The sequence below is a fragment of the Brachyhypopomus gauderio genome, chromosome 5 (assembly GCF_052324685.1).
Source record: "Brachyhypopomus gauderio isolate BG-103 chromosome 5, BGAUD_0.2, whole genome shotgun sequence".
NCBI lineage: Eukaryota > Metazoa > Chordata > Actinopteri > Gymnotiformes > Hypopomidae > Brachyhypopomus > Brachyhypopomus gauderio.
Window position 1 is genome coordinate 14,545,169 of NC_135215.1, and position 20,713 is coordinate 14,565,881.

General features: G+C 43.1%; 2 protein-coding genes and 1 pseudogene across 6 annotated transcripts; 2 read left to right on the forward strand and 1 right to left on the reverse strand.

Annotated features, from left to right (window-relative positions):
- Nucleotides 1-1,417: 1,417 nt before the first annotated feature.
- Nucleotides 1,418-6,141, forward strand: LOC143514567 (mediator of RNA polymerase II transcription subunit 12-like). The gene is made up of 3 exons (XM_077005902.1): nucleotides 1,418-1,494; nucleotides 1,635-1,795; nucleotides 6,027-6,141. The coding sequence occupies exons 1-3, from the start codon at nucleotides 1,426-1,428 to the stop codon at nucleotides 6,046-6,048; spliced, it is 252 nt and encodes an 83-aa protein (XP_076862017.1). The 5' UTR covers nucleotides 1,418-1,425; the 3' UTR covers nucleotides 6,049-6,141.
- LOC143514566 (ATP-binding cassette sub-family C member 5-like) lies at nucleotides 5,821-16,218 on the reverse strand. 5 transcript variants are annotated; one of them, XM_077005899.1, is made up of 4 exons: nucleotides 14,911-16,218; nucleotides 11,501-13,889; nucleotides 8,168-8,296; nucleotides 5,821-6,157 (listed from the first exon to the last, which is right to left on the reverse strand). In XM_077005899.1, the coding sequence occupies exons 2-4, from the start codon at nucleotides 11,725-11,727 to the stop codon at nucleotides 6,010-6,012; spliced, it is 504 nt and encodes a 167-aa protein (XP_076862014.1). In that variant the 5' UTR covers nucleotides 11,728-13,889; nucleotides 14,911-16,218; the 3' UTR covers nucleotides 5,821-6,009. The 5 variants fall into 5 exon arrangements, with proteins under 5 accessions (XP_076862014.1, XP_076862013.1, XP_076862012.1 ...); XM_077005898.1 differs by having other exon boundaries at nucleotides 11,501-14,465; XM_077005897.1 differs by having other exon boundaries at nucleotides 11,501-16,218.
- Nucleotides 14,119-20,244, forward strand: LOC143513857 (ATP-binding cassette sub-family C member 5-like; annotated as a pseudogene).
- Nucleotides 20,245-20,713: the final 469 nt, after the last annotated feature.

Consider the following 20,713-nt stretch of genomic DNA (forward strand, 5'->3'; position numbering starts at 1 on the left):
TTGTAAGGTGTTATTGGAAAAGCTTGTCAAAAGCACAAATGTTCATTAAGTGAATATGTGTGTGTGCGACGGCTCAAGCTTCTCCCATCCTGCATGAAAATCCAGAGGGTGTAGCGTCTCCATAGAAACAGCCAGCCTAGATGTTTACGCCAAGTATGTGCTGAAAAGTATCTGCCAGCAGGTGAGGGCCTTCTGCAGGGATCTCCATCATCCTGTTTCAGTCTGGGGACGGTGATCTCCTGTGGTTTGTGCTCTGTGTGTAGAGGAGGGCTCTTTTATCATCATGGTTCACTTAATAAGGTTCGGTGAGTTTGTGTAAGTCTCTTGTGTAAGCCAAGTATAATGATTTCTTGGTGAGTAATAATGGTCTAAAGTGAAAAGCATGCTGTGTCAGTAATATGTAGTGTGGCCTGGCATTCAACCCTGACATTGCCTTCCTAGGTTAAAACAGAATGGCAAGACTGTGGGTAGGTTTTGGGTTTCTGTCGGAAAAACACAGACCTTGTGCTTAGAAGAAGGTCTTAAAATATATACGGTACAGGACTACAGGACTTGTCACCTCTGTCCAAACAAATCAGTTAGCGGCTGCCAAATGGAACAGAAAATCTTGCTTTTTCATTCCAGAACTATCACTCCTTCATTTTTGTTCTCCCAGTAGTGGGTTGGCGAGCACTGTCTGAAGTCTCTGTCTGAGGACAGCAGTGCCCTGCAGGACCCAGTGCTGGTGAACATCCAGGCCCAGAGGCTGCTGCAGCTAATCTGCTACCCACACAGACAGCTGGACAGTGAGGAGGGAGACAACCCTCAGAGGCAGCGCATCAAATGCATCCTCCAGGTTCCTATACACACACACACACACACACACACACACACACACACACACACACACACACACACACACACACACAAATACATACTTTACGTTAAAAGGTATAGTTCCTTGTGTGTACATGACTGTGCAAAAGCAGCACCCATGTGTGTTAGAAATGACAGAGCTGGACCAGATATATCCCCACAACCCCCTAAGGTGTGTGTAGCTGACACATGGACCAACCTACCACATTATGTCTGTCAGGGCAGTAATTGTGCAGTGAACCCCAGGCTGTCCGGACCGGCTCTTCCCCAAGAGTCCTGGAGGTCACTGCAGTCAGGCTGCTACCTGGGGTGGGGAGTAATGTTGCATCAAGGGGTCTCTTTCTTCTCTGACAAGGTTACTCCAGTGCTAGTCTTCTGGCACACGTACACTAGGGAGGAAACTATCAGCTGTCAAGGAGTTCAAAATCCAGTCTGTTTGTGTGGTTCAAATTTAATCTTCATTTTTGAGAATGAAGAAGGATCAGGACAAAATAAACATCCATCAGTACTTGATCACTCGTACACACGTGCAGGCATTTTATGCAGTGTGTGGTTTCTTTCATACAGAACATGGATCAGTGGACCATGAGGCAGTCTTCTCTTGAGCTTCAGCTTATGATCAAGCAAAGCTCAAATAATGTAAGTCACTTCTAATGTAAGTTCACACTTATTCAGTTCACTAGAAAGAAGTGCACACTCACTTTTCTGGCAGGACACTGTATGATTTTGGTCAATTGTTAATAGGTGAGATGTTGATTGCTGTACACTGATCTCTACAGGAGTTGTATTCCCTGCTGGAGAACATTGCCAAGGCAACCATCAAGGTTTTCCAGAAGTCTGCTGAGATGAACTCCAGTAACCCTTCTTGGAATGGAGCCACTGTCTCCGGCAGCTCCGTTTCCAATAGCAACAATGCCAGCAAGCTCAAACCAGTGCTCAGGTGAGTGACCCCAATCAGGACTTAGCAGAAACCCCAACCACCTCTGCCTCACTGAGTTTCCATTTGACAGTGTTGATGAATCTTTATCGGTGCTGCTGCGCCTTTCTGGTGACCTTTCTTTATATTAAGAGAGTACAGCGAACGCACCTCATCGCTCAGTGTCGTGGAGGTTCTAACATGAATCAGCTATTCCCTGCTGGTGTTGGGAGTGTTGTGTCCAGCTGGTGTGCAGTGTCATGTGCTTGCACGCAGCTCGTTGGAGCGCTCAGGCGTGTGACTTGTGGCCCCTCTGATCGCCAAGCTGCCCACCTCCGTGCAGGGGCACGTCCTGAAGGTTGGTTCCATCTTTGCTCTGTTGGGGTGTGTGCTGCAGTATGTCCCAGCAGCATTTGTGCCAGTCCCAGGCTGAGCCAGCAGGCGTTCCTGTCTGTGGTCCAGACGGGCCTAAAGAGTCATGATGAGCAGAGAGAGGGTCTCCTCACTTCCCTCTACAGCCAAAGCACAAAGGTACAGGAATCTTGCAAGATGGATAATTTCAGTCATTCCTCAAATACTGATTCTCCACCCATTCCCAGCACACATGCCCCATCTCAGTTTCTTGACCAGAAAGGGTTAGTCACAGACTGATGACTTATGTGGAAAATCTATTTATTCCTCAATATTTTCAATTGCTTTCCGACATCTGCCACACAAATCTGAACTTGTCCCCTCTCCGTTCTATTTAAAAACCGTGGGGGCTCATCACTTTCCAAGGCTTGCGGATCTTTGGTGCCATTTCTGATGAGTCTGCGTAACAGTGCCAGCAGATAGACATGTGGGAGTGGTGTGAGATGAGACATGTTGCATTTGATCATTGGGTGCAGATTGTCACTAACTGGCGTGAGGACCATGGACAACTGCAAGGCCAAGCAGATGATGTATGAGGCTCTGAAGCTTCAGCTCAATTTGGTATGGACCCTGACTAACCTTTCTCTTCATTCACATGGTTTGCTCTATTTTGGTCACTCACCTCCTGTCACATGATCTAGGTAGGTGGGATGTTTGACATGGTGCAGCGAAGCACACAGCAGACCACTGAGTGGGCTGTTCTTCTTCTTGAGATCATCAGCAGTGGTACCGTCAACATGCAGTCCATCAAGTGAGAACCCACTGTTTATGAAACACTAGGATGGTCCATAACCACCTCTACGGTCTCCAAATAGTTACAGTGGTAGAGAAAATATACAGTGCAGTATTCATATCAGAAGCGAACCATGACCATTAAACCTGGGCCCGCTCCCACCCCCCCCCCCCACCCCCTCCTAAATTGTTTCCTCTCCTAATTAACTGCAATAAAGAAAAATAAATCGAGACAACAGTACATCTTTAGAAACGCAATAAACAATAATATCTGTACTAGATAACTTCTTAAGCAAAATAAGGTTCCAACAAAATAAGGTTCACAGCTCCATGTTCCTCGGAAGTGGAATATGTAAACAACGTGCACGAGTGTATCAAAGGAATGAATTCGAAACTAGCTAGCGGTGGTACGCTAACAACAGCTAGCATCTCCACAGCGGGCGGGAATTATCATACAGTTAAGCCCGCCCGAAGGAAGATATGATTGGTCAATTTGGCTGTCATTTGAAACTGGTATTGCGCTGAATTACAACTGTCAGGCCCTCTGTAAACGAACAGCGAGCATCACAGTCCTGATAGGCCCTTTTCACACTTCCGCATTTTTTCTTCCTGAAGCTCTCGTCGCAGGGTAAAGTTACTTCCGTTACACATTAAACAATGGCAGAGTCCAATAACAAGAGCTTGCAGTGCACCAGGGTGCTCGATCTCGAAGTAAAAACAGCCGTATCTCAGTTTCCATGGTTTTCAGGCTGACGACGAGCAAAAAAAAAATGGATTTGTGCAATTAGGAGAGATGAAGGGGAAAACTTTGTGATACGGAGCATCTTTGTGTGTAGCCAGCATTTCACTGCTGCAGACTACATAGTAGGAAGCTCGCGACTAAAAGTTGGTGCTGTTCCCTGTTACTGTTCCCGGTACTGTTACTGTTCCCAGCCGGTTTCAGTGGAACAGTTGCTGTCCGCGTTCGAAACATCAAGCTCTCGGCTGGGAGTACACGTCCGTCCACCAGAGTCGGAGGTTGTGGAAGATTTGAGCATTTGCCCTAGCATCTAGCCCTGATCCGCTAGCATCTAGCCCTGATCCCTGATTCCCATGTAAGTGAACGGGCCGGACGAGAAACTTAGAATTTTTATTACACGTAAAATAAGTTTTTTGAGCAATTATATTTTGTCAATTCTATAACACCCCATTGTGTTAGTATCTCTCCCAGTGTTTTTCTCTACGATAAACAAATTTTATAGAAGTTATTAAGTGTTATTTAAAGGGATGTGGCGATAAGGTGATTGACAGTTAATAGCTGCGTTGGTTGACATCTAATACAAGACGCTCAAACGTGAACGCACTCAACAGCAAAACTCTCGACAGCAGTATTAAACCCTTTTACCTTTGTTTATTTTGTAAAACGTCAAAAGTGTCTATACTGGTGGGCGTATCCTAACGAATGTTGGGGCGGAGATACGGTCTCTGGCAGAGATACTGTCCTGCCTACCAGTTCTAATGCACATGCTCTGGCTCCAATTTTCATCTACTGCACAAGCGCATCCAAGATGGCAGTGTCCGTGCGGCCATCTTGGTGGCTTCAAAAGTTCACAATGGGAGTCAACGGTGATGTACCGTCCATTATATATACAGTCACTGGGGGAGACACAGACTCACAGGCTTCCACTTAACTTATTTTTGTAATTGTTTAGATGTTGATTGTCAAACTGTAAGTAGATAAAATAAAATTGTATAAATTATATTATAAATATTTATGTTTTAAGAATATTTAAGGCCCTCTGAGAGAGGCCCTGACGGTTCCCCACTGATTCATATACATTGGTGCATATTTCCCCCTAAAACATAAAATGGCTCTGTTATCATCTATCTGTTACTAATTTGAGTGGCTAACTGATGAATGTCAGTAACATGGTATAGGATCCTGTACTTTGGGTCTAGGCTAGTCTCCCACTCTCTTACTTGTGTCTATGTCTGATGTGGTCAGTGAGCTGTTCACCACCATACTGGACATGCTGAGCGTGCTAATTAATGGGACACTGGCTGCCGACATGTCCAGCATCTCTCAGGGCAGCATGGAGGAGAGGGGACTCTCTCTCTCTCTGTACTCTCTTAATATAAACCATGGAGGGCTTATATGAACCTGGTCAAGTAATTCAGGGTAGGATAGCACTGGCCTGCCCTCAGTAGGTTCATATGCACTAACATGCATGGCTCCTTCACAGAACCAAGATCTCCTTAACATGTGTGCTGTTACTGTGGCATGAGTTGATGAACAAAAATCCTCAGAGAGTCAGAGATTCCGGCAATTGCTGCCACTACCCACGTAGACCCGTGATGTCATTACCTGTGAACCACAGGGTTCACTCATAGACACTAAGGGCAACAAAATAGCTTAACTGGTGGGGCGTGAACACATTGGTTAGATACTGGTGTTTTTCAGAACCAGAGCACAACACGACAAATGAGGCATCATCAACAATATACATCAATGCAGCCAGCACAGGCAAGTGTTTCCTCATGTGTTTTCTTTCCCTTCAGCTCCCCTGATAAAGGTTCCACATGTACAGCAGTAACAGTGCCTTCATTTTGCTAAATTTAAATTCAAATGAACCGTTGAGTCACCATGATCATGCTTTCTTGCTTGATCAATAATTAAGGGCAGTTGAGTTTGCTCTCATAAAAATTTTTTGGAACCAATTGGAGATATTAAAACAGAATCACTCCCACTAAGTGCCACATACTCCAGGAAGTCATAATCTGTGTTTAAGGAAACATTTTGGTGCAGTTCTGCATACAGCGAAAACTGGAGAGTCAGATGATGTTACACAGGCACTCAAGATTTTTTCACTGCAAAGCCATTTTATTTCTAAATAGAGGAATGAGGTTTATACATCAGGTTCACCTACTGGCTGTTAACTCTTGAATAACAAGCAAACGAAACAAATGTTTTTCAAAAAGTTAATTCAAACCCTGCTTCTATAATTTACGAGTACATCGATCTACTTGCGTAGTGGAAAACCTTGTCAACAACTGTGTTTAATGACCTTCGGGCTGCGGCTATTCATGCCTTGGTGTTTAGCCATCTCTGTCCCTTCTCATCTCTCTCTGGCAGATTCTGGTGCGAAGAAGCTTGAGGAACCTGCAGGGGGGAGATGAAGAGAGGTCTCCACTCCGTGACCTGGACTCAGCACCACCAGGCAGGTGGCCAGCTCAGAACAGCAGAGGAGGTGAAGTCCGGGTCGTCTGAGGGTAGTGCATTCAGAAGAACTTCTATTAGGGCATGACTCACGTCTCTGGTTTGTTTGTTTTGTTTTCCTCGTCTCCACAGCTCATGACCAGCTCATGCAGACTGAGGAGAAGTGCTCGGGCACCATTGCCTGAAAATGTCTACAGCAGTTGCATCAAGGCGGCAGGAGGACCTGTGGCCTTGATCATCAAAATCCTCCTCTTCCTCCTCGCCACAGGCAGCATAGCATGTTCATTTTTAACATGTGTACTTCCAGTTGAATGGTGATTTTCACTGCGTGCCAGACTGAGTGTCAGTCAATCTGTAAATCCCGGGATGATCTGTCAGTATCTGCAGTTCCGAGGTGCGTCAAATTTAATCCCTTTCTCCCATGAAATGCAGTCTGGGACACCAATACAATATTTACTCTTCAGCTATGTCACAGTAGGGTCAATAGAGCTTTAAACCAAAGTTTATATTCCCTAGTTTAGGAGAAATCCATCCTCAGAAGTCATGTGTCCTGACCTCCCCTGCTGTTTACTACAGCATCATCATGCACTGCCATCGCCTCTACTAATTGGCTAGCCTTCTCCCTTTCATCTGTCCTGTCTTTCCTAGTTTTTTTGCACTATAATTGATATTGCCTGCCGGCTAAATCCATTAATCTGTCCAGTGCCATGGCTCTCAGCTAGAGTGGGTTTGTATGTATTGTGTACCTCTGGTTCCTCCATGATCTAGCCCAACGAGGGATTTCCCTTTTCATGTTACCAGCTGGTGTCAATAGAAACCCTGCTGTTTATACATTAAAATTAGATAATTTAACTCGTTACTTTCATATTCAACGTAGCATTCCAAAATGTGATAATTAGTTCTTCCTCTACTTCACAAAGGCCACTCTTCATCTCATGCCTTCATGTTATAGCCTACCTTTATTAATATTCCCTACCATGAATACATTTGGTTAATAAGTTTCCTTTGTTGATTGCAGTTTAGTTTGATAAATCAAAGCCTGATGAACCATCCTCACAGATAACTGAAACATTTTTTCTTTTTCTTTCAGTTTACTATTCTTGCTTTCATTTTATTTCTTTTTTTAATCTTTCTTGTTAGAAGTCACTTCGAAGCAATTACGAATATCTTAATATCTTATGTTAATTAGTATTAGTTGCTTTTACTGTGGGTATTTTAGAAAACCGAATACTTCTGGTCATGAGTAGAATCTTAGTCAATGATATTTAAGTTTTCTATCACTTTTTATTCCAATAAACATTTGGGTGTCAAGAGTAGGGTGACCATATTTTTGTTTGGGAAAACCAGGACACTGTGTGTAGGTTGTTGAGCGGGGGGTGGGGGGGGGGGGGGGGGGGGGGGGGATGGGCGACCGTAAGTAGTCGAGCGGACTTGTCCCGGGAAATACGGACGTTTGGTCACCCTAGTCAAGAGTGATATTCCAATATTTGCTATATGAGTAACTACATTATCAAACTGGTGACTTTCATGAGATCAGATTGAATTATTAATTACTAACAAATTAAAGTTAATCAATTCCCTGTTAATCAAGGTGGTGCCCCAATAAATCATATTGATCGTAATTGATCATTTATTCAAATGCTAAAAATTGCTACATTAATGTTTCCAAGAGATTGCTGCAGAGTACCTTGCATTTCACATTAGTGTTTTCCCTTCTCCCAAGAGACCTGACACAACTCATCAGCTCCTTAATAAGGCTTTCATGAGTTTAAAGTGGGTGTTTTAGCAGGGAATGTGCTTAAATGTGCATTGCAGGGTTATGCAAGGACAAGAATTGGGGACTTGTGCTATACTTTAGCTGTATTCACTATCAGCTTGTCACTATTTGCTAGTCACATGGTAGTCAAAATAGGTGCAATTATGTCATTATGACAAGAAAAAATCAGGGAAAAACACAAACAGATGTGATTTGTTGTCTAAATACAGCTTAACTGAATTACAGCTGTTATTGGGTGCTCCAAGAATCCTTCTAGATGTCAGAGGTTGTGCAGGCTCACCTTTGAAGGAAGTCTGCCCCCCTGCCGTAAGCATGGATGGTGGACAGGCCTTGCAGGCTGCTTGTGAGGTGAGAGGTGAAAGGAGATTGGCTGAAGTTCTCCTGCCTTTTCAGCTCACGAATAAGAACCCTTTGTTGGCACAGAAGTGTTTCATCAAGAAAATAAAGCAACGACAAAACAATACATCATCATAAAGTCAAAGAAGTCACAATATTCCTGGTTAAGCAATGCATGAAGTCTGATCAAAGCCTTCTGCCTCTAGGTCTTACTAAACCACCCTCCCTGTGACAGAGGAGTGGCTTAGCAGATCCAGGTCCACAGGGTCCATGAAGCACGCTGCAGAGTGGGGATTGAGCCAAAGTCATTCTGACACCTCCACCCTGATCCACAGGGCCTCTTCTAAGGAGCGTCAGCCGCCGCTGCTAATCCCCAGCAGTCTGGCCCTGCACCAGCATCAGACAGACTTCCACTGGCTAATTATGGAGTGAATTTTAGTATTAGTCACAGAAATCAAATAGAAACAGACTATGACTAACAGTGCAGTTATGAATCACCAGTTTCTTATTAAAAGAATGAGCTTAAGAAAAGATAGAAAATGAGAAAGAGATCCTGCAGGCAAGAGATCCTTCTAAAATACACTACCGTTCAAAAGTTTGAGGTCACTAAAGAAAGGCAGTTTTTTTTTCAATTTAGCTAACATTAAATGCATCAAAAATACACTCTATACATTATTAATGTGGTAAATGACTATTCTAGCTGTAAACATCTGGTTTTTAATGCAATATCTACATAGATGTATGGAGACCCATTTCCAACAACCATCACTCCAGTGTTCTAATGGTACATTGTGTTTGCTAACTGTGTAAGGAGGCTATTGGATATTTAGAAAACCCTTGTGCAAGTAGGTTAGCACAGCTGAAAACAGTTTTGCTGATTAGAGAAGCTATAAAACTGACCTTCCTTTAAGCTAGTTGAGAATCTGGAGCATTACAATTGTTGGTTTGATTAAACTCACAAAATGGCCAGAAAAAGACAACTTTCAATTGAAACTCGACAGTCTATTCTTGTTCTGAGAAATGAAGGCTATTCCATGCAAGACACTGCCAAGAAACTGAAGATTTCCTACAATGGTGTGTACTACTCCCTTCAGAGGAGAGCACAGACAGGCTCTAACCAGAGTAGAAGGAGAAGTGGAAGGCCCCGCTGCACAACTGAGCAAGAAGACAAGTACATTACAGTCTCAGGTTTGAGAAATCGACGCCTCACAGGTCCTCAACTGGCAGCTTCATTAAATAGTACCCGCAAAACGCCAGTGTCAACATCTACAGTGAAGAGGCGACTCCGGGATGCTGGCCTTCAGGGCAGAGTGGCAAAGAAAAAGCCATATCTGAGACTGGCTAATAAAAGAAAAAGATTAATATGGGCAAAAGAACACAGACATTGGACAGAGGAAGATTGGAAAAAAGTGTTATGGACAGACAAATCAAAGTTTGAGGTGTTTGGATCACACAGACAGACATTTGTGAGATGCAGAACAACTGAAAAGATGCTGGATGAGTGCCTGACACCATCTGTCAAACATGGTGGAGGTAATGTGATGGTCTGGGGTTGCTTTGGTGCTGGTAAAGTGGGAGATTTGTACAAGGTAAAAGGGATTTTGAATAAGGAAGGCTATCACTCCATTTTGCAACACCATGCCATACCCTGTGGACAGCGCTTGATTGGAACCAATTTCATCCTGCAACAGGACAATGACCCAAAGCACACCTCCAAATTATGCACAAACTATTTAGAGAAGAAGCAGGCAGCTGGTGTTTTATCGGTAATGGAGTGGCCAGCGCAGTCACCAGATCTCAACCCCATTGAGCTGTTGTGGGAGCATCTTGACGGTAGGGTACGAAAAAAGTGCCCATCAACCCAATCAAACTTGTGGGAGCGGCTTCTGGAAGCATGGGGTGAAATTTCTCCAGATTACCTCAGCAAATTAACAGCTAGAATGCCAAAGGTCTGCAATGCTGTAATTGCTGCTAAGGGAGCATTCTTTGACGAAAGCAAAGTTTAAAGTAGAAAATTATTTCAAATAAAAAAAGAAAAACATAATTTCTACCTTGTCAATGTCTGGACTATATTTCTATTCATTTTGCAACTCATTTAATAAATAAAAGTATGAGATTTCAGGGCAAAACACAAAATTGTCTAGGTGACCCCAAACTTTTGAACGGTAGTGTATATCTACAAAGAATGTTCTCTGAGTTTAGTACCACGTGGCTGGTGATCAGGAAAATTAGGAAAACCATCCCTTCTCTTCACTGCTTAATCCCGCCAGCCAGGGTCACGGGGTGCTGGAACCAATCCCAGCATCGTAGGGTGAAAACAGGGTACACCATGGGCAGGTCGCCAGTCCACCACATTGCCAGCATACACACACACACACATACACACACTCGTACGGGCAATTTAGACTGCACAATCAACCTAACACGCATGTCTTTGGACTGTGGGGGGAAACTGGAGTACCCAGAGAAAACCCACACAGTCACAGGGAGAACATGCAAACTCCAGAGTGGACCGGACTGAGAATCGAACCCAAACCACCTTGCTGTGAGACAACAGCGCTAAGCATCAATCAGGTTAATTAGGTGGTAGGTCAAATTGTAAAGAAAGTGCTCATGTTCATTTAGCACAGGTAAGCAGCAAGCACAACAGATACATTTTTTCAAACCAACATGTGTTCTGCCAGGTGACTCCCTGGCAGAATCCGACTCCCCTCATTTGCACACGCATAAAGACACTACAGAGGATATTCGAGAGTTGCAGTGATTATAACTTAGTTCATTGAGCACTCTAGTTTTGTCCTAACTAGATAGTTAGACATAATACTGCTGTAATACTGTGAAGTCATGTGGTCAGAGGTGAACTTCAGTATAGCCAGTGTGTATTTTATTTAAAATAATTAACACTCTTGAGCCAGTGTACAGTAGCTTTGGACATAGATAATGGCGTGCCGTTTGCTGTAATGGATAATTAAACTAAATGAAAGTCTAGCTCTTATTTATGCATAGAAACGTAAATCGACAATATAATCTGTAGCGTATTTATGCGCGGATCAACAAGGGGAGTTCTTATTTACTTAACGTATTGCATGTAACATTGCATTTCACAATTATTTGATTTTTATTCTGAAATTATTTTGAGTTATTTTTTGGTTTAAGTGTTCCTTAGGGCAAGTGGTTTTAGCTAAACCTGTTCTGATCAGGGGAAGTTTTTGCATTGTAGATGTATAGCAGGCAGTTTAAGCTGCCTGTTGTAAGTGTCCCATGGTAAAAGCCTGACCTGGAGATGCGATTGACAATGGAGAGAACTGCGGCGAGCAGCAGGATGGAAATCAGGAACCAGGGGAAAACGGCGCTCACTACGGCCAGACAGAAGAGCACCAACGTGAGGTTCTGGAGCAGCATCTCCACCTGTATGACCAGCTGCACGTCCACTACGACCAAGTTGAGGGGGAGAGACAGAGAAGTGAGGATGCGTCCCAGGGGCGTGGTGTCAAACACATGCATGAGGCAGAGGAGGAGAGTCTTAAAACAGCTTGTTGTGCAGGATCGATATTGCCTGTTCGTGACACCAAATTGTCGTGGAAATTTTCTGAAAATGGATGAGGACTCAGACGTGGTTAAATGATTAATTTATTACAAAATATAAATAGGACAGACAGACACAGACATGAGAGTCTCATTCAAGCATGACAACTATCATGTTTGTAACATGTCTCATGTCTGTGACATTTTAGAATTATGTTGATTATTGCTGATTTTATTCTGTGTATTCTTCCTGCTGTCTCTTCTAAGTTGTGTCTTGCAGGCTGCAGGCACTGCGCTTAAACCTAAGGACCTCACGATGATGACAGATGTCAAGGTTGCCAATCTGCCATCTGATGTTGATTAATTTAAATTCTCTGATGTTGATTCAGTTAACTAATCCTCCAAAACATTATGTGATGATGTGATTGACCATGCATAGACTTCCTGTAAGTGACGTTACAATTGAAAGCCCGAAAGGGAGTGATCGGTAGTTGATATAATTTGTCCATAAAGGACAAAAAGCAGGGAAATGTGGTGGAAATTTCAATATTTCCTTTCTTTCTATGCTGTATTGTATATGTTAATCATATTAGTCACGTGATAGATGTACAAGCTAGAGCTTTTTACCTATGTGTTAATCATGTAAGTAGGACACTGAAGCCATTCAGTGTCTGGTGTGGCTCAGTAGGCCTCAGAGGAATACTGTCTTTCCTCTGCCACGTCATCGGCCCACTCTGAGTGCCTAATGTTCCTAGGGTGACCTCACTCTTATCCATACTGGAAACACCAGCTGGTCTCCTAGTCTCAACATAGAAGTGGCCACGTCGGCTCTCAGACCATCACAAGACTGCCAAGCGTGGATGGGGCATGCGAGGGGAGAAGCCAATATACATTTGTCAAATCATGTGTGATTTATGTTATGTTCATCCAATCATATGCTTTAATCACCTCATGTTCACCTCGTGAACACCTTAGGTGCTTATGAACTAAAGTATAAAAGATGAGAATTCCCAGGGGGGAATTGGTTCTCTGTGGCAGATGCCTTGTGTGTTTGTAACAGGGGTCTCTGGAACTAATCCATACTTGCTTCATTAATCCATACTTGCTTAATACATTTATTTTACTCTATTATCTTACCCAACTGCTTCTGACTTTTATCGTGCTTACCATTTAAGGGTTACAGAATTTCAACCACAACACACACATCGAAACATGCAAAAACCCATATGCAGACATCCATATACATGCACACACACATACACCCATATGCATATGGAATATTAATACTAAGGTAATCTATTAAGGCATATTAATAAAGCTAGGCTACAACATGAAGGCTTATGAGATGAAGAGAAGCCAGAGGAAAAACTAATTATAGGATTGTGGAGGTTGCATCGCATATGAGAGCAAGGAGTTAACTCATCAAATTTTTATGTATAAACAGCAAAGTTCCTATACCAACCGATAATGTGAAAAAGGAAATACCTGTTCTTATTATTTCAGTGGGATAGACCAGGTCACCATTTGTATGGCATGGGAGCGTGTCTGTTCGTCAAACCATCTCAAGGGTAGGCAAGAGAACCATCTCCTTACTGAACCATCTGCAGGTCTCTGAGGGAGTATATTTCCTTTGCATTGCTTGAATAACAGTATGTGTGGGCCAGTGATGACAAATGGACCAAACTTCTTGGTCCATGGAGTTGTATTTTTTTAAGTTGGCTTCGTTAGAGTCTTAGACCTTCTAGGTCTTTCAGAGGCAGGACTCCATCCTGGATTTGGTGATACTTCAGAAAAAAATTCACCACTAGCTGCACAATGAAAATTCCGTCTCAACACAGCAAGACATTTTGTCCTGATTTCAGTTGTGATTAAAATTATTTCCAACGAACATGGACTAACAAGAAATTAAGCAGACTAACAAAAATTATTCCCATTTGTTTAACCACTTATTAAGAGGCTTTTGGATTAGTTCAAAGAAAAGTTCCAATTTTAATTCCTTTTTGCTGAAGTCACAGTATCAAAGTCAAGTATCAAACCATAACATGAAGCAATTGGATAATCAGTTTAATTGTTTTCTTATTTTCTTGACGTTACAACTACTTACCTTAATGTATTTTATATAGCTGATTTCTGCAAGATGCCTAGTAAACACAGTTAAAGGGGATTAACAATTTATTTAGCCTAAACATGGAATAATCTTTTTTTATACATATATATAAAGTTTGTCTGTATTTAGGGCATGGTTCTGTAAAGTATAACCAGGCTGGTTAAAGGTTCTTGCATTCCAACCTTTGGAATTTGTGACACCAAGAAGCCTTGCAAAAGAAGGGGGAAAGGGTCAGGGAGTCATGCTAGCCTGATGGCCATAAAATGGCCTGGCTGATGGCCCATGTTGCTAGACATTATAGAGTCAGATGGGTCTTGGTTCCTGCCTATGGGGGCAAGGGGTTAGACAAAGCCCACTCTGGCCAGGTACAAATTTCATCTGACAAATACTGTATATAGCAGTCTCGGTGCATCTTCACTACAGTTAAAAACAAACAAAAACAATAACCATATGTACTAGAGTGCAATAAAGATCCTACTACCTATGTGGAGTGTGTCTGTCTGACTCTCTGTCTGTCTGTCCATCCTCAGATATCAGACCTTGCTGGCATCCGCTGGTTGGCAGTTCATTTAAACCTCATGAGCATCGTGCAGGTAGGCACATCATGCACCTACGCATACACAATAAAAGCTTATTGTGCTGGCTCATTGGGATTGGCCGTTTAGCTGATTGCTTGCTATTGTGTTTACTAATGCTTGTTGTTTGTTTTACATATGAATGAGTGGGTTTAATTGCGTGCAAGCAACATTGCACTGGCCCACAACGCTTTTTTGATTAGTGTGGACATTTGAAGAACAATGTTAGGGTTTGTTAGTGATTACAGCCTGTCCTTTTGTCCAGCTCACAGGCCTCTTTCAGGATTTTTTTTTTTACTGTAAGGCTTCTGTCTGAAACAGAGGCCCGGTTCACATCAGTGGAGAGGATAAATCATTACATGAAGGTGAGTGTGTCTGTGTGGCAGTCACGTTGTGGACCGCTGCTCACCCATTTTAAGTTTGAAAGCTCCCCCATGTGTGTCATGTGGATGGCCAGGATGGCCAGAGAGGCAGCATCACCTTCCAAAACGTGGAGATGTGTTATTGGTCTGAACTCCCATTGGTGATGAAGAACCTCACATTCAGTATCCTCCCAGAGATGGTGGGCATTGTCAGCCAAACCAGCTCATGTAACGCCTGTTAATTTCTTCTTGTGCAACATCAGCTGTGATGAAAATAAGTACGAACTTTGCTGGCTGGTTTATGCAGAAAAGTCTTCACTTGGGGTAGCACTGTTCAGGCTGGTGGAGCTCAGTGGGCGATCCATCATTATCGACAATGTCGATATTGCTCACATAGGCCTGGAAGAATTGAGAAGCAAGCTGTCAGTCATCCCCCAAGAGCCTGTCCTCTTCATTAGCACTGTCAGGTGCGGTCCACATCAGAGCTATGGCACCCACACGCACATCATGCTGGAATAAGTCACTAGTGCACAGCTAAATGTTCACAGCTAAAATAGTGCACACAAAATGTTTCTCACAACCACCAACACAAAACCTGGACCCCTGGGGACAGTACACAGATGCACAGGTCTGGGAGGCCCTTGAGAAAACACACATCAAAGACATGGTGAGTGAGGACAGCACAGAAAGCAAATAAAATCAGTTGCACAAATTCAGTTCCATGAGATTTGCTAATGATCCTTGTTGGCTGAGAAGTATGGTATGTTCCTGTTGATTCAGAACAATGCTAGTCACAGGCATTGATTAAGTCTAGTATGCAGCACTGGTCAGTTAGTGCTATATTGCAAACATATTCAGATGTCCTATGATATTATGAGACAGTTTAAAAAGGGGGAGGTACAGGTTGGTCCATAGTGGGATGGAACTGGCAAAACTGACAGAAAAAGAAATGAATAAAATGTAATAAATGAGAAACCCATATATTAGTCATAAATTGTTTTTGTCTATGGAATGCTAAAGAACCCAGTTGTGTATATGAGGTGGACCTGCTCCTAAAACAACATGTGAATGGACCAATGAAAGCCAGCCATTAGCCTGTGTTTCATGTGCATTACCCTCAGATATGCTGGAGAATGGTGAGAACTTCTCAGTGGGAGGAAGGCTGTGTGTGTGTGTGTGATGTAAACCCTGCTCAGATACAGCAAAGTACAGACTCCAGCCCATCTGTTCTTGTGTACCAATATTCATCCACTGGTTTGTGCATACTCACCCTCCCAGAAAGAGTCTGAGCTATTCCGAACACCTGTAGTGGACTGTGAAAACTCATATACTCTACATAAACATAATTTTACATCATAGCATACACACGGAGATGCCTTAAACTGGCCGAATTTTAAGTCAGCATCGAATTGGTTCCTCAGGCACTAAGGGCGTACTCACACTAGGCTCTGCGATCCGGGCCCGGGCACGGTTGCCTGCCGAAGCACGGTTCGTTTGGCTAGTGTGAGCGCTCCAACCGTGCCCGGGCCCGGATCAGTTAACCGTGCTCGGGCCCGCTTTGAAGAGGTGGGCCAGGGCACGATTCATGTGGACTCGGGCACGGTTCGCTTCTAGTGTGAGCGCTATCCGTGCCCGGGCCCGCTTGGTGCCTCGTCTGATTGGTTCATTTCGCTGGAACTCAAACATGACATCAGTGATGCGACGCTCACGTTAAACAGTCATAGCGGCAAAGCGATTAGCAGACAATCGTTGTGTTAAATGATCGATAAATCTGTGCTTGCACCGTGTTTCTGCACTCCCAAAACGACTCCAAAAATACAATAAAAAGAGAATCATGAGCTCTATAGTGTTGTGCGAGCGCGCTTTTTTTTCCAAATAAAGCGGCGTTGTGATGACGTAAGCGTGCTCGGGCCGGGTTGCTGAAGCGAGTGTGAGTGCAGGCCAGAGGGGGAGTGGGGAGGGGGGATAACCGGGCCCCAGCACGGATCCAGCAAACCGTGCCTACAGAGTTGCCAGGTTCGCGGTTTTCACGCCAAATTGGGCTTGTTTGAAAATCCAGCCGCGGGTAAAATTCTGGGGTCGCGGGGTGCGGTTTTTTGGGCTACTTTTGAGTTGGGCCACCGCGGGAGTTACAAGTCAACACAAAGAATCGATCGCGATATAATACTTAATTTGTCTCCGTTTTACACACTCGCCACCCCCCCCCCGTCAACAACTTTGGGCTTTGGGCTGGTTTAGGCTGTTGAAGGGCGGGTTTTACACTGACTTTGTGCGGGATATTTTTGTAGGACCTGGCAACCCTGCGTGCCTAGTGTGAGTACGCCCTAAGGCAATTTCAGGAGTCAACGCAAGCACAAAACTTTTGCTCCTGGAGAAGTCATTTTCAAGTGTATATTATTCTAATTCAATATGCAAAATACATTATTAAAGAAACATTAAACATACATGTTTCTTAATATAAAATCGCATAGAATCTTTATGGCCTTAAATGTTAGTTTGTGACAAACAAAAAATTTTGTTCTATACACCGAGGTATTAGCCTTTATGCTAGCGGAGTTTAAAGCCTCAAACTACTGTTATGGATAGCCAGCTAGCTAACAGACTTCTTAGCATAAGCAGCTTATCTAAAGCGAGAATTAAAAAGGCGATAAAAACGGAAGAAATACTCCATCGTTCAGAAACGCCGAGGTAACGCTAGAAACTGGGGTAAATAAACACCGCTCGCATACACTGGGCGAGAATAAGATGTTTATGAAACTGCCCTCTGTGAGAAACTCTGGGGGAGAGAGAGGCGATTGCGCGCGCGCTGAGTAAATAGCGGAGATGTTGTTTTCAGTCGAGTGATCAATAAAAGTTTCCCTTCTCGGGATTTTCTAATACGCTTTCCGCCTCATTTCAAAATCCGCTTCAACCTGCCTTGTGAGGATAGGTGTCGGTTAGAAGGCTGCCTATTTAAACAGCATGATGAATTTTCTCAGTGCGCGAAGAAACATCCCCGGATGACGTACTACATCCGCAAAATATTCCAGTACGGGAGATGCACTGCACACCGCCAAGCAGCGCAATCACTTTCAATATCCAATCCATATCCAAAAAACATTGCAGACGCAAATGCAGAGAGATAGTGAGAATATATATATATTCAAAGTATATATATACTTTGATATAAATGCACTATATTGCCAAAAGCATTCGCTCACCCATCCAAATTATCGGAATCAGGTGTTCCAATCACTTCCATGGCCACAGGTGTAAAAATTAAGCACCTAGGCATGTTTTTACAAACATTTGTGAGAGAATGCATTGCTCTCAGGAGCACAGTGAATTCCAGCATGGTATTCTGTGATAGGATGCCACTTGTGCAACAAATCCAGTCGTGAAATTTCCTTGCTCCTAAATATTCCACAGTCAACTATCAGCTGTATTATAAGAAAATAGAAGTGTTTGGGAATGACAAAAACTCGGCCACAAGGTAGTAAGCCACATAAACTGACGGAGTAGGGTCAGTGGATGCTGAAGCATAGTGCGAAGAGGATGCCAACTTTCTGCAAAGTCAATCACTACAGACATCCAAACTTCATGTAGCCTTCAGATTAGCTCAAGAACAGTGAGCAGAGAGCTTCGTCGAATGGGTTTCCATAGTCGAGCAGCTGAATCCAACCCGTACATCACCAACTGCAATGCAAAGCATCTGATGCAGTGGTGAAAAGCATGGACTCTAGAGCAGTGGAGGCGCGTTCTGTGGAGTGATGAATCGCGCTTCTCCATCTGGCAATCTGCTGGACGAATCTGGGTTTGGTGGTTGCCAGGAGAACGGTACTTGGCTGACTGCATTGTGCCAAGTGTAAAGTTTGGTGGAGGGGGGATTATGGTGTGGGGTTGTTTTTCAGGAACTAGGCTTGGCCCCTTAGTTCCAGTGAAAGGAACTCTGAATGCTTAAGCATACCAAGACATTTTGGACAATTCCATGCTCCAAACGTTGTGGAAACAGGTTGGAGCTAGCCCCATCCTCTTCCAACATGACTGTGCACCAGTGCACCAAGCAAGGTCTATAAAAACATGGATGGCAGATTCTGGTGTGGATGAACTTGACTGGCCTGCACAGAGTTCTGACCTCAACACCTGTTGGATGAATTATAGAGAAGACTGAGAGCCAGACCAACATCTCATCCAACATCGATATGTGACCTCACAAATGCATGTCTGGAAGAATGGTAAAAAATCCCAAACACACTCCTAAACCTTGTGGACAACTTTCCCAGAAGAGTTGAAGCTGTTCTAGCTGCAAAGGGTGGACCAACGTCATACTGAACCCTATGGATTAGGAATGGGATGTTGCTTAAGCTCATATGTCAGTCAAGGAAATCAAAGCTTTCAGCATTTGTTTTCCACCTTTTCTCCTCGTTTCCAACATTTCAGGACTTCAAAAGAAGAGCTAATCTTTGGTGTAAGAAAATAAATAGGCAGAGCATTATACATTCACATAACCCCATAGTATGGTTTGCTTTTGTTATGTACAGTACAGCATACTACTATGAGGACCAGTATACAGTATTCAGTATAATGAGTACAGTACACAGTATGTAGTATACCATTTTGAATATAGCCCAAAGATATCCAATTGTAATGTTTTTTCACCAGAAGCCTTGTATTGAACATCTGAATCATGGATGTTGTGTGGGTGGGTGACATTAGGCATAGATTAATGTGCTGTGTGTACTTGCTGATCAAAGTTGCGAGCTGTACTCCTGTACAAAAGCCACACATGGTGAATGTTGTTTTGCCACTGACTGCCTTCAGAGTGGTGAACCTTTGCCACCACATAGCTGGAAGCTGGCTAGAGATCTGTGGGAACACCAAAAAAGTTTTTAAAATGATGGCAAAGCAAAAATGTAATCTGTAACCTACATCTCTTTGATCAGATATAAACTTGATTGCAAGAGAGGCAGAATGTAGCTGAAGTGTGCACTCGATGAGGCAAACGCTGCCATTGATGCAGAGACCGATTATCTTCTGCAGGAGACCATCCGCTCTTCTTTCCAAGCCTGCACCACCCTAGTCATCCTGTGCCAGTCACCCTGTGCCACCGCCTCAATACTGTCCTCAGCTGCAACAGAGTCCTGGTTCTGGATCAGGGCCAGGTAAGCCGTCTCATGGGTGTTCTCTCCCACTGAATAATGATGACATGGACTCCTCTTTTGGACAGAGTTTCACAGCTCATTACTTTTGATAAAGTCCCCATTAGTCTAATGAAAAGTCACCTAATGCCATGCATGCCTATTTCACTTGCTATAAATAAATAAAATCTACATCCTAAAATTAAATTGTCTTTGGGCTTTTCTTCCATTTGTGAGTTCCATTTGATAGCCCATCAAACCTGCTTGCAGATGAGCACTCACATTTCCGCACCATGATAGAAGCAGCAAACAGGACACACTTATATACAGTATAAATAAATACAGTATAAATAAATAAATAAATGTACCAGGCTGAATGTGTATGTGTGTGTTTGTGTGTGCGTATTATATATATATATATATATATATATATATATATATATATATATATATATATATATATATATATATATATACACATACAAAATATTAACAGATTTATGTTACATATATATATATAAAACATAAATCTGTTAATATTTTGATCAAAGTTGTCCCTGATAACTGTTCATTTTACCATTTTACCTTAAAGGGCAATAAACCTTAATTGTAGGCTGCAAGGGAATCATTTGGGGGTGTGGTGGGGGTGTGTGTAAAAAATGTCACAAGTTGGAGGGGGGTTGGAGGGAGTGTGAATATTGTGTGAATGTTGTATATTGCATTATTTAGTCGAGTAGTGCCCGTCTACAATTTCGATAAAATTGTCTACATTAGTGAAAAATAAATCCGGTTTCAGTAAAACGC

Coding starts and splice junctions, on each gene's coding strand:
- LOC143514567 (XM_077005902.1), top strand. CDS start 1,426: ATGGATCAGTGGACCATGAGGCAGTCTTCTCTTGAGCTTCAGCTTATG. Junction 1,495..1,634: donor TCAAGCAAAGCTCAAATAAT/GTAAGTCACTTC, acceptor TGATCTCTACAG/GAGTTGTATTCCCTGCTGGA. Junction 1,796..6,026: donor AAGCTCAAACCAGTGCTCAG/GTGAGTGACCCC, acceptor TCTCTCTGGCAG/ATTCTGGTGCGAAGAAGCTT.
- LOC143514566 (XM_077005899.1), bottom strand. CDS start 11,727: ATGCATGTGTTTGACACCACGCCCCTGGGACGCATCCTCACTTCTCTG. Junction 8,297..11,500: donor ATTGTCAATCGCATCTCCAG/GTCAGGCTTTTA, acceptor GTGCCAACAAAG/GGTTCTTATTCGTGAGCTGA. Junction 6,158..8,167: donor GGGGCAGACTTCCTTCAAAG/GTGAGCCTGCAC, acceptor CACTACCCTCAG/ACGACCCGGACTTCACCTCC.